Source organism: Blennius ocellaris (assembly GCF_963422515.1).
Source record: "Blennius ocellaris genome assembly, contig: SCAFFOLD_120, whole genome shotgun sequence".
NCBI lineage: Eukaryota > Metazoa > Chordata > Actinopteri > Blenniiformes > Blenniidae > Blennius > Blennius ocellaris.
Window position 1 is genome coordinate 66858 of NW_027662129.1, and position 12703 is coordinate 79560.

The window sequence follows — 12703 nt, forward strand, 5'->3', positions numbered from 1 at the left end:
GGTGTTTCGCTGACCGACCAGATCAAAGGGAGATAATAGACCTTCCTGGTTCTATTCCTGCAGAACCTCTGACCTACATTCATCATTTGAAGCTAATGAGTGAAAGAATTCCCAAAATGTGTAAACTGGTTGTGGTTCTTCAGGTCTTGAAAGGCGAAGAACCTTCCGGCCTCGTCTGTTTCACCTGGAGAACAAAGACGATATAAAGTCGTGAACTGAAGTGACTCGGAGGAGAATTTCACCATAAAACAATAAAATATACTGTAGAATCGGTTTCCTGTAACTTGTAATGGCTGTAACTGTAACGGAGGCGTTTGCACGAGTCAACCTGGCGCGCGCAGCGCCGCCATGTGGACAAACGCCACATTACATCAACCCAACAACCGACCGTAGAGTTTCCGGTGAGGAGAGGCAGGCGGGACCAACGCGACTGTCCGGGAACCGAAGCCGAGGACCGACCCGTAAAATACCAACAACCGAAGCAGAACTGCGCTTAAATTCAAGAAAAAATACATTTATGTTCATTAGGAGTCCTTCGTCGTGTAATTAAGAGAAGTTATCAACCCATAGAAGAGACGTTTGTCCCGCTCCCTTCCCCCCCGCACCCCTCCTGGAGTGGCACATTCCTGATGACGTCAGCCCGGGCCGGAGGAGAGCGAAGCCCCGGATGTGGTCCGGCTGTGTTGTGTTGTTGTTCAGGGAGGTGAAAGGTCAGACCAGGCTGCTGCGAGGCTGCTGCGTCGGTTTACAGTCGATCCTTCGCTCCAGAGGGCCTCCGGGGGACGTTCACACCGCAGCCACGCGCCACAGCCGCCGGAAACATGAAATGGATGTTCAAAGAGGACCACTCGCTGGGTGAGGACGGGAAACATGTCTGCGGTGGAGCTGTGGGGGGAGGGGGAGGGGGAGGGGTGGGGGGGGGGGGGGGGGTGATGGAGGAGGAGGTGCGGAGGAGCCCGGGAGGAGGTCAGGAGGAGGTGCGGCCGGTCCGTGGCCTGTTGTTCGCTCTTTGTTTGGAGCGGAGCTCCAACATGGCCGCTGTAAACACCGCCGTCGGTTCATGTCGGGTCACTGTTCACCTCCTCTGGGGCCGCTGGTACCGAGCCGGGCTGGTACCGAGCCGGGCTGGTACCGAGCCGGGCTGGTCCTAGCCGGGCTGGTACCGAGCCGGGCTGGTCCTAGCCGGTGGTCCTAGCCGGGCTGGTCCCGAGCCGGGCTGGTCCCGAGCCGGGCCCCTTGGTATGGTGTTGTATGGTACTGTGTGGTATGGTATTGTATGGTACGGTATTGCATGGTACTGTGTGGTATGGTACTGTATGGTACTGTGTGGTATGGTACTGTGTGGTATGGTATTGTATGGTATGGTATTGCATGGTACTGTGTGGTATGGTACTGTATGGTATTGTATGGTACTGTGTGGTATGGTATTGTATGGTATGGTATTGTATGGTATGGTATTGTATGGTACTGTGTGGTATGGTACTGTGTGGTATGGTATTGTATGGTATGGTATTGTATGGTATGGTACTGTATGGTACTGTGTGGTATGGTACTGTGTGGTATGGTATTGTATGGTATGGTATTGTATGGTACTGTGTGGTATGGTACTGTATGGTATTGTATGGTACTGTGTGGTATGGTATTGTATGGTATGGTATGGTACTGCGTGGTATGGTACTGTGTGGTATGGTATTGTATGGTATGGTATGGTACTGTGTGGTATGGTACTGTGTGGTATGGTACTGTGTGGTATGGTATGGTACTGTATGGTGTGGTATTGTATGGTACTGTGTGGTATGGTATTGTATGGTACTGTGTGGTATGGTATGGTACTGTGTGGTATGGTATTGTATGGTACTGTGTGGAGCCACAGCTCAGGAGGCGGAGCCTCGTTCTCCATGACTCAGCTAAATCGTTCTCCTTGTGACCAGCAGCCTCCAGCTCCTGAAGCTCCGCCCCTCCTGTGGCTGGGAGGCGGGGCTCCCGCTGAAGCTCCGCCCCTCCTGTGACTGGGAGGCGGAGCTCCTGCTGAAGCTCCGCCCCTCCTGTGACTGGGAGGCAGAGCTGCTGCTGAAGCTCCGCCCCTCCTGTGGCTGGGAGGCGGGGCTCCCGCTTAAGCTCCGCCCCTCCTGTGACTGGGAGGCGGAGCTCCTGCTGAAGCTCCGCCCCTCCTGTGACTGGGAGGCAGAGCTGCTGCTGAAGCTCCGCCCCTCCTGTGGCTGGGAGGTGGAGCTGCTGCTGAAGCTCCGCCCCTCCTGTGGCTGGGAGGAGGAGCTCCCGCTAAAGCTCCGCCCCTCCTGTGGCTGGGAGGCGGAGCTGCACCTGGCCTGACCGCCACGGTTCACTGACACCAGGCGGTCCACGTGGTTCTAACGTTCCCGCTCTCTGTTTCCTGCAGAACATCGCTGCATAGAGTCCGCCAAGATCCGCAACAAGTACCCCGACCGGGTCCCGGTGAGTGGGGGGGGGGGGCTGGTCCTAGACTAGGGGGGTCCTACCTGGGTCCTGCAGGGTTTAGCTCCTCCCACTTCAACACACCTGATTGCACTGTTATTGGGCTTTTCACAACCTTGGTGATGACATCATCATTAGATCCAGGTGACACAGGGTGATGACATCATCATTAGAGCCAGGTGACACAGGGTGATGACATCATCATTAGAGCCAGGTGACACAGGGTGATGACATCATCATTAGATCCAGGTGACACAGGGTGATGACATCATCATTAGATCCAGGTGACACAGGGTGATGACATCATCATTAGATCCAGGTGACACAGGGTGATGACATCATCATTAGAGCCAGGTGAAGCGGGGAGAGACTAAAACATGGAGGACACCGTCCCTGTCCCACACCTGTAGGTGGAGGTGGTGCTGAGCTCAGGTGTCCCCAGGTGATCGTGGAGGAGGTGGAGGTGGAGGTGGAGCTAAGCCTCAGGTGTGTCCAGGTGATCGTGGAGAAGGTGGAGGTGGAGGTGGAGGTGCTGACCCTCAGGTGTCCCCAGGTGATCGTAGAGAAGGTGGAGGTGGAGGTGGAGGTGGAGGTACTGACCTCAGGTGTGTCCAGGTGATCGTGGAGAAGGTGGAGGTGGAGGTAGAGGTGGAGCTAACCTCAGGTGTCCCCAGGTGATCGTGGAGGTGGAGGTAGAGGTGGAGCTAACCTCAGGTGTCCCCAGGTGATCGTACAGAAGGTAGAGGTGGAGGTGATGGAGGTGGTGGAGGTACTAACCTCAGGTGTCCCCAGGTGATCGTAGAGAAGGTAGAGGTGGAGGTGGAGGAGGTAGAGGTGGAGGTACTAACCTCAGGTGTCCCCAGGTCATAGTGGAGAAGGTGTCGGGCTCTCAGATCGTGGAAGTGATGGAGGTAGCGACTCTCAGGTGTCCCCAGGTGATCGTGGAGAAGGTAGAGGTGGAGGTGATGGAGGTAGCGACTCTCAGGTGTCCCCAGGTGATCGTGGAGAAGGTAGAGGTGGAGGTGATGGAGGTACTGACCCTCAGGTGTCCCCCCAGGTCATAGTGGAGAAGGTGGAGGTAGAGGTGGAGGTGATGGAGGTACTAACCCTCAGGTGTCTCCAGGTGATCGTGGAGAAGGTAGAGGTGGAGGTGATGGAGGTGTGGGTGGAGGTACTAACCCTCAGGTGTCCCCAGGTGATCGTGGAGATGGTAGAGGTGTGGGTGGAGGTACTAACCCTCAGGTGTCCCCAGGTGATCGTGGAGAAGGTAGAGGTGGAGGTGATGGAGGTGTGGGTGGAGGTACTAACCCTCAGGTGTCCCCAGGTGATCGTGGAGAAGGTAGAGGTGGAGGTACTAACCCTCAGGTGTCCCCAGGTGATCGTGGAGAAGGTAGAGGTGGAGGTGATGGAGGTGTGGGTGGAGGTACTAACCTCAGGTGTCCCCAGGTGATCGTGGAGAAGGTAGAGGTGGAGGTGATGGAGGTGTGGGTGGAGGTACTAACCCTCAGGTGTCCCCAGGTGATCGTGGAGAAGGTAGAGGTGGAGGTGATGGAGGTGTGGGTGGAGGTACTAACCCTCAGGTGTCCCCAGGTGATCGTGGAGAAGGTAGAGGTGGAGGTGATGGAGGTGTGGGTGGAGGTACTAACCCTCAGGTGTCCCCAGGTGATCGTGGAGAAGGTAGAGGTGGAGGTGATGGAGGTGTGGGTGGAGGTACTAACCCTCAGGTGTCCCCAGGTGATCGTGGAGAAGGTAGAGGTGGAGGTGATGGAGGTACTAACCCTCAGGTGTCCCCAGGTGATCGTAGAGAAGGTAGAGGTGGAGGTGATGGAGGTGATGGAGGTACTAACCCTCAGGTGTCCCCAGGTGATCGTGGAGAAGGTAGAGGTGGAGGTGATGGAGGTGATGGAGGTACTAACCCTCAGGTGTCCCCAGGTGATCGTGGAGAAGGTAGAGGTGGAGGTGATGGAGGTACTAACCCTCAGGTGTCCCCAGGTGATCGTGGAGAAGGTAGAGGTGGAGGTGATGGAGGTGATGGAGGTACTAACCCTCAGGTGTCCCCAGGTGATCGTAGAGAAGGTAGAGGTGGAGGTGATGGAGGTGTGGGTGGAGGTACTAACCCTCAGGTGTCCCCAGGTGATCGTGGAGAAGGTAGAGGTGGAGGTGATGGAGGTACTAACCCTCAGGTGTCCCCAGGTGATCGTGGAGAAGGTAGAGGTGGAGGTGATGGAGGTACTAACCCTCAGGTGTCCCCAGGTGATCGTAGAGAAGGTAGAGGTGGAGGTGATGGAGGTGTGGGTGGAGGTACTAACCCTCAGGTGTCCCCAGGTGATCGTGGAGAAGGTAGAGGTGGAGGTGATGGAGGTGTGGGTGGAGGTACTAACCCTCAGGTGTCCCCAGGTGATCGTGGAGAAGGTAGAGGTGGAGGTGATGGAGGTACTAACCCTCAGGTGTCCCCAGGTGATCGTGGAGAAGGTAGAGGTGGAGGTGATGGAGGTACTAACCCTCAGGTGTCCCCAGGTGATCGTAGAGAAGGTAGAGGTGGAGGTGATGGAGGTGTGGGTGGAGGTACTAACCCTCAGGTGTCCCCAGGTGATCGTGGAGAAGGTAGAGGTGGAGGTGATGGAGGTACTAACCCTCAGGTGTCCCCAGGTGATCGTGGAGAAGGTAGAGGTGGAGGTGATGGAGGTACTAACCCTCAGGTGTCCCCAGGTGATCGTAGAGAAGGTAGAGGTGGAGGTGATGGAGGTGTGGGTGGAGGTACTAACCCTCAGGTGTCCCCAGGTGATCGTGGAGAAGGTAGAGGTGGAGGTGATGGAGGTGTGGGTGGAGGTACTAACCCTCAGGTGTCCCCAGGTGATCGTGGAGAAGGTCTCGGGTTCTCAGATCGTGGACATCGACAAGAGGAAGTACTTGGTTCCCTCTGACATCACCGTGGCTCAGTTCATGTGGATCATCAGGAAACGCATCCAGCTGCCGTCGGAGAAGGCCATCTTCCTGTTCGTGGACAAGACCGTCCCCCAGTCCAGGTGAGGGGGGCGGGGCTAGAGGGTCTGGGGGAGGGGGAGGAGGCGGGGCTAACCCTGCCTTGCCTTGCAGCATCACCATGGGCCAGCTGTACGACAAGGAGAAGGACGAGGACGGCTTCCTGTACGTGGCCTACAGCGGAGAGAACACCTTCGGCCTCTGAGGCCCCGCCCCCTCCCCGCCACCAGCCAATCGCAGCTCGGCGCCGGGACGCGGCGATGACGCCGTGGCGTCGGTGTCGTATTTCACTTCCTGCTTTGATGTGATTCCAGTTTTAGGGACGATCGTTTCTTTGAGTTTCTGCTTTTAGTTCCTGGAGGTTTTATTTAAACTTTAATTTAATGTTGAAGGTTTGGTAGCTGGACGACCAATAAACACCTGATCCAACTCACCTGGTCCCGTGTCTTCATGGTCCCTGGTCCTGTCTCTTCATGGTCCCTGGTCCTCTGTCTCTTCATGCTCCCTGGTCCTGTCTCTTCATGGTCCCTGGTCCTCTGTCTCTTCATGGTCCCTGATCCAACTCACCTGGTCCCGTGTCTTCATGCTCCCTGGTCCTGTCTCTTCATGGTCCCTGGTCCTCTGTCTCTTCATGGTCCCTGGTCCTGTCTCTTCATGGTCCCCTGGTCCAACTCACCTGGTCCTGTGTCTTCATGCTCCCTGGTCCTGTCTCTTCATGGTCCCTGGTCCTCTGTCTCTTCATGGTCCCTGGTCCAACTCACCTGGTCCTGTCTCTTCATGGTCCCTGGTCCTCTGTCTCTTCATGGTCCCTGGTCCAACTCACCTGGTCCTGTCTCTTCATGGTCCCTGGTCCTCTGTCTCTTCATGGTCCCTGGTCCTGTCTCTTCATGGTCCCTGGTCCAACTCACCTGGTCCTGTGTCTTCATGCTCCCTGGTCCTGTCTCTTCATGGTCCCTGGTCCAACTCACCTGGTCCCGTGTCTTCATGCTCCCTGGTCCTACTCACCTAGTCCTGTGTCTTCATGGTCCCTGGTCCTGTCTCTTCATGGTTCCTGGTCAGAGCTGCAGTTCCACTGAGAGCCAGCAGGGGGAGTCCAGTCACTGTCCCCCCAGTCACTGCCCCCCCCCCCCCCCCCCCCTCCAGTCACACCACAGAAGAAGAGACTCCCTGCCGCCCCCCGGTGGAAACATCTGGATCTGCAGCTTGTCTGGTTTAACCCCGTCAGTGATTCTGATTCTGATCTTTAGAATCCTTCAGGAAGTTCAAATGATTGTTTGACGTTTCTTTGTTTAAAGTTCTAATCTGGAGGGTTGGAGGACGTTGAGAGGCTCTTTAGGGACCTTTAAAGACCTTTAGGGACCTTTAGTGACCTTTAATGATCTCTAATGACTTTTAGTGATCTTTAGGGACCTTTAGTGACCTTTAATGATCTCTAATGACATTTAGTGACTTTTAGTGATCTTTAGTGACCTTTAATGATCTCTAATGACATTTAGTGACTTTTAGTGATCTTTAGTGACCTTTAATGACATTTAGTGATCTTTAATGACATTTAGTGATCTTTAGTAACTTTTAGTGATCTTTAGAGACCTTTAGTGATCTTTAATGACATTTAGTGATCTTTGGGGACCTTTAAAGACCTTTAGTGACTTTTAGTGATCTTTAATGACATTTAGTGATCTTTAGTGACTTTTAGTGATCTTTAGGGACCTTTAATGACATTTAGTGATCTTTAGTGACTTTTAGTGATCTTTAGTGACCTTTAATGACATTTAGTGATCTTTAGTGACTTTTAGTGATCTTTAGAGACCTTTAGTGATCTTTAATGACATTTAGTGATCTTTGGGGACCTTTAAAGACCTTTAGTGACTTTTAGTGATCTTTAATGACATTTAGTGATCTTTAATGACCTTTAGTGACCTTAATGACGTTCAGTGATCTTTAAAGACCTTTAGTGATCTTTAATGATATTTAGTGATCTTTAATGATATTTAGTGATCTTTAGGGACCTTTAAAGACCTTTAGTGATCTTCAGTGACCTGCTGTATATTAAATACATATATACATAAATATGGAGGAGAGGATGTTATGTATTCTAATATTTCAGTGTTTAACTTCAGTTTCAGATCCAAGAAAAGCTTCATGAGGTTAGAAGAGAATTTCTGCTGAAGAACATTAAACTAGAAGAGAAAAGTTTTCACAGAAAAGAAGAGGAACCGTTTGTGTTCCGAGAAGAAAGAACCCGAAGAGGAACGTTTCCTGTTTCAGCCTGGTTTCACTTCTCAGCTGCTTCCTGCTGGCAGGCCTGTTCCACACTGACGGTTCTGGAGCTGATGGTTCTGGAGCTGACGGTTCTGGAGTTAATGGTTCTGGAGCTGACGGTTCTGGAGTTAATGGTTCTGGAGCTGACGGTTCTGGAGTTAATGGTTCTTGAGCTTACGGTTCTGGAGTTGATGGTTCTGGAGTTGATGGTTCTGGAGCTGACGGTTCTGGAGCTGACGGTTCTGGAGCTGATGGTTCTGGAACTGACGGTTCTGGAGTTAATGGTTCTGGAGCTGACGGTTCTGGAGCTGACGGTTCTGGAGCTGATGGTTCTTGAGTTGATGGTTCTGGAGCTGACAGTTCTGGAGCTGATGGTTCTGGAGCTAACGGTTCTTGAGTTAATGGTTCTGGAGCTGATGGTTCTATAGCTGACGGTTCTGTAATTAACGGCTGAGGAGTTAATGGTTCTTTTTCTGAAGGTTCTGTTTGTGACAGTTCTGTAGGTAACGGTTCTGATGGTTCTGTCGTCATGGTGACTGATGATTATTTTGCGGTTGAGATCTGAACTCTGCCTCCTGGTTCTCTATGTAGTTTATTACTGTCATTAGAACCTCCTGGTTCTCTGTGTAGTTTATTACTGTCATTAGAACCTCCTGGTTCTCTGTGTAGTTTATTACTGCCATTAGAACCTCCTGGTTCTCTGTGTAGTTTATTACTGTCATTAGAACCTTGTAGAGAACGTTGTTCTCCCAGTGGAGGTTCTCGCAGCAGGATTGTGTCGGAGCTTGGACGGTTCCACACGGTGCACGGTGAAAATCGTCGGTTCTCCAGGAGAACATAAACTCCAGATCTCTAAGCTCCCCAGAACTGGGAGACGGAGAACCTCCAGAACATCTGGCGCCGCCACAACTTCTGCTTTTCTCCTGAGTCACTTCTGGATTCCTGCTCAGCAGCGGTTCCACCGGTCTTCATACTGAGAACCAGAACCAGAACCTACAACCCAGAGAACCAGTACCTACAGAATCAGTACCAATAGAACCAGTGCAAACAGAACCAGTACCAACACAACACGTATCAATACAACCAGAACCTACAACCCAGAGAACTAGAATCAACAGAACCTCGAATCCAGAGAACCACTACCTACAGAACCAGTACCAACACAACCAGTACCACCACAACAGAACCTAAAATCTAGAGAACCAGTACAAACAGAACTAGTACCAAGTGAACCATTACCAACACATGTATCAACACAACCAGTACTAACAGAACCCGTACTAATAGAACCTGTACCAGTAGAACCAGTACCAATAGAACACGTACCAATAGAACCCGTACTAATGGAACCAGTACAAATAGAACACGTACCAATAGAACCCGTACCAAAAGAACCAGTACCAATGGGACCACTACCAACAGAACCCGTACCAATAGAACCAGTACCAATAGAACCCGTACCAAGAGAACCAGTACCAACAGAACCCATACTAACAGAACCAGTACCAACAGAATGAGTACCAATAGAACCCGTACCAATAGAACCCATACCAATAGAACCAGTACCAATAGAACCCGTACCAGTAGAACCAGTACCAATAGAACCCATACTAATAGAACCTCTACCAATAGGACCACTACCAACAGAACCCGTACTAATAGAACCCGTACCAATACAACCAGTACCAATAGAACCAGTACCAACAGAACCAGTACCAATAGAACCCGTACCAACAGAACCAGTACCAACAGAACCCATACTAATAGAACCAGAACCAATAGAACCCGTACCAATAGAACCAGTACCAACAGAACCCATACCAATAGAACCAGTGCCAAGGAACCCATACCAATAGAACCCGTACCAGTAGAACCAGCACCAATAGAACCTGTACCAATAGAACCCATACTAATAGAACCTGTACCAATAGAACCTGTACCAATAGAACCCATACCAATAGAACCCATTACAATAGAACCCGTACCAATAGAACCAGTACAAATAGGACCACTACCAACAGAACCCGTACTAATAGAACCCGTACCAATAGAACCTGTACCAATACAACCAGTACCAATAGAATCAGTACCAACAGAACCAGTACCAATAGAACCCGTACCAAGAGAACCAGTACCAACAGAACCCATACTAACAGAACCAGTACCAACAGAATGAGTACCAATAGAACCCGTACCAATAGAACCCATACCAATAGAACCAGTACCAATAGAACCCGTACCAGTAGAACCAGTACCAATAGAACCCATACTAATAGAACCTCTACCAATAGGACCACTACCAACAGAACCCGTACTAATAGAACCCGTACCAATACAACCAGTACCAATAGAACCAGTACCAACAGAACCAGTACCAATAGAACCCGTACCAACAGAACCAGTACCAACAGAACCCATACTAATAGAACCAGAACCAATAGAACCCGTACCAATAGAACCAGTACCAACAGAACCCATACCAATAGAACCAGTGCCAAGGAACCCATACCAATAGAACCCGTACCAGTAGAACCAGCACCAATAGAACCTGTACCAATAGAACCCATACTAATAGAACCTGTACCAATAGAACCTGTACCAATAGAACCCATACCAATAGAACCCATTACAATAGAACCCGTACCAATAGAACCAGTACAAATAGGACCACTACCAACAGAACCCGTACTAATAGAACCCGTACCAATAGAACCTGTACCAATACAACCAGTACCAATAGAATCAGTACCAACAGAACCAGTACCAATAGAACCCGTACCAATAGAACCAGTACCAACAGAACCCATACTAATAGAACCCGTACCAATAGAACCTGTACCAATACAACCAGTACCAATAGAATCAGTACCAACAGAACCAGTACCAATAGAACCCGTACCAATAGAACCAGTATCAACAGAACCACTACCAATAGAACCACTACCAATAGAACCCGTACCAGTAGAACCCGTACCAGTAGAACCAGTGCCAATAGAACCCGTACCAGTAGAACCCGTACTAATAAAACCCGTACCAGTAGAACCAGTACAAATAGGACCACTACCAACAGAACCCGTACTAATAGAACCCGTACCAATAGAACCTGTACCAATACAACCAGTACCAATATAATCAGTACCAACAGAACCAGTACCAATAGAACCCGTACCAATAGAACCAGTACCAACAGAACCCACACTAATAGAACCCGTACCAATAGAACCTGTACCAATACAACCAGTACCAACAGAACCAGTACCAATAGAACCCGTACCAATAGAACCAGTATCAATAGAACCACTACCAATAGAACCACTACCAATAGAACCCGTACCAGTAGAACCCGTACCAGTAGAACCAGTGCCAATAGAACCCGTACCAGTAGAACCCGTACTAATAAAACCCGTACCAGTAGAACCAGTACCAATAGGACCACTACCAGTAGAACCAGTACCAATAGAACCAGTACCAATAGGACCACTACCAATAGAACCTGTACCAGTAGAACCAGCACAACCCCTGAGCTGAAGTTACATCAGGTAGTTGGAGGAAGAGGCTGACGTAGCAGTTTTAGAATGCTAATGCTAACACAGCTACTGAGGCTACATGCTAACAGGGCTACATGCTAACAGGGCTACATGTTAACAGGGCTACATGTTAACAGGGCTACATGCTAACAGGGCTACATGCTAACAGGGCTACATGTTAACAGGGCTACATGCTAACAGGGCTACATGCTAACAGGGCTACATGTTAACAGGGCTAAGCTGCTAAATCAGCTGTGCTCACAGATCAGGTTGTTCCTCACTTCGGAGAACTTCTCTTTCTGGGTAGTGCAGAGGAGCAGAAAGCAGAAGGAGCAGAAGGAACAGGAGGAGGAGGAGCTTTCTGAGAAGAGGAGCTCCTGCAGGAGGCGCCATGGAGATAAAAGCAGCTGTCAGACCTCAGACCTCCACCTGAAGCCGACATGAAGCCTGTGGTGACTGTGGGACTCCTGCTGCACCTCCTGCTGCTGCTCCTCCTCCTGCTGCCAGTGTCTTCAGGTCAGTCCTCCTCCTGCTCCTCCTGCTGCTGCTGCTCCTCCTTCTCCTCTTCCACATCCTCATCCTGGATCTCCACCTCACCTCCTCCTGCTCCTCCTCCTTCTGATTTTCCAGCTCCTCACCTGCTCCTCCTCCTCCTCACCTCCTCCTCTCCTCCTCCCCCTCACCTCCTCCACTCCCCCTCCTCTCCCCCCCTCACCTCCTCCTCTCCTCCTCTGCTCCTCCTGCAGGCCCTCAGGCCCCCAGCCTCACAGTGACGACCCTCTCCTCCTCCTCTCCTCCCCCCCTCACCTCCTCCTCTCCTCCTCTCCTCCTGCAGGCCCTCAGGCCCCCAGCCTCACAGTGAGGACCCTCTCCTCCCCCCCTCACCTCCTCCTCTCCTCCTCTCCTCCTCCAGGCCCTCAGGCCCCCAGCCTCACAGTGAGGACCCTCTCCTCCTCCCCCTCACCTCCTCCTCCTCTCCTCCTGCAGGCCCCCAGCCTCACAGTGAGGACCCTCTCCTCCTCTCCTCCCCCCCTCACCTCCTCCTCTCCTCCTCCAGGCCCCCAGGCCCCCAGCCTCACAGTGAGGACCCTCTCCTCCTCCCCCTCACCTCCTCCTCTCCTCCTGCAGGCCCCCAGGCCCCCAGCCTCACAGTGAGGACCCTCTCCTCCTCTCCTCCCCCCCTCACCTCCTCCTCTCCTCCTGCAGGCCCCCAGGCCCCCAGCCTCACAGTGAGGACCCTCTCCTCCTCTCCTCCCCCCCTCACCTCCTCCTCTCCTCCTGCAGGCCCCCAGGCCCCCAGCCTCACAGTGAGGACCCTCTCCTCCTCCCCCTCACCTCCTCCTCTCCTCCTGCAGGCCCCCAGGCCCCCAGCCTCACAGTGAGGACCCTCTCCTCCTCCCCTCACCTCCTCCTCTCCTCCTCTCCTCCTGCAGGCCCTCAGGCCCCCAGCCTCACAGTGAGGACCCTCTCCTCCTCCT

The 12703-nt window shown here is 52.0% G+C and overlaps 1 protein-coding gene across 1 annotated transcript; it reads left to right on the forward strand.

The window, feature by feature from the left end:
- The first annotated feature begins 661 nt into the window (after window positions 1-661).
- Window positions 662-5865, forward strand: LOC308148256 (gamma-aminobutyric acid receptor-associated protein-like 2). Its single transcript, XM_080521703.1, has 4 exons — window positions 662-855; window positions 2399-2454; window positions 5308-5480; window positions 5551-5865. The coding sequence occupies exons 1-4, from the start codon at window positions 822-824 to the stop codon at window positions 5639-5641; spliced, it is 354 nt and encodes a 117-aa protein (XP_080377829.1). The 5' UTR covers window positions 662-821; the 3' UTR covers window positions 5642-5865.
- Window positions 5866-12703: the final 6838 nt, after the last annotated feature.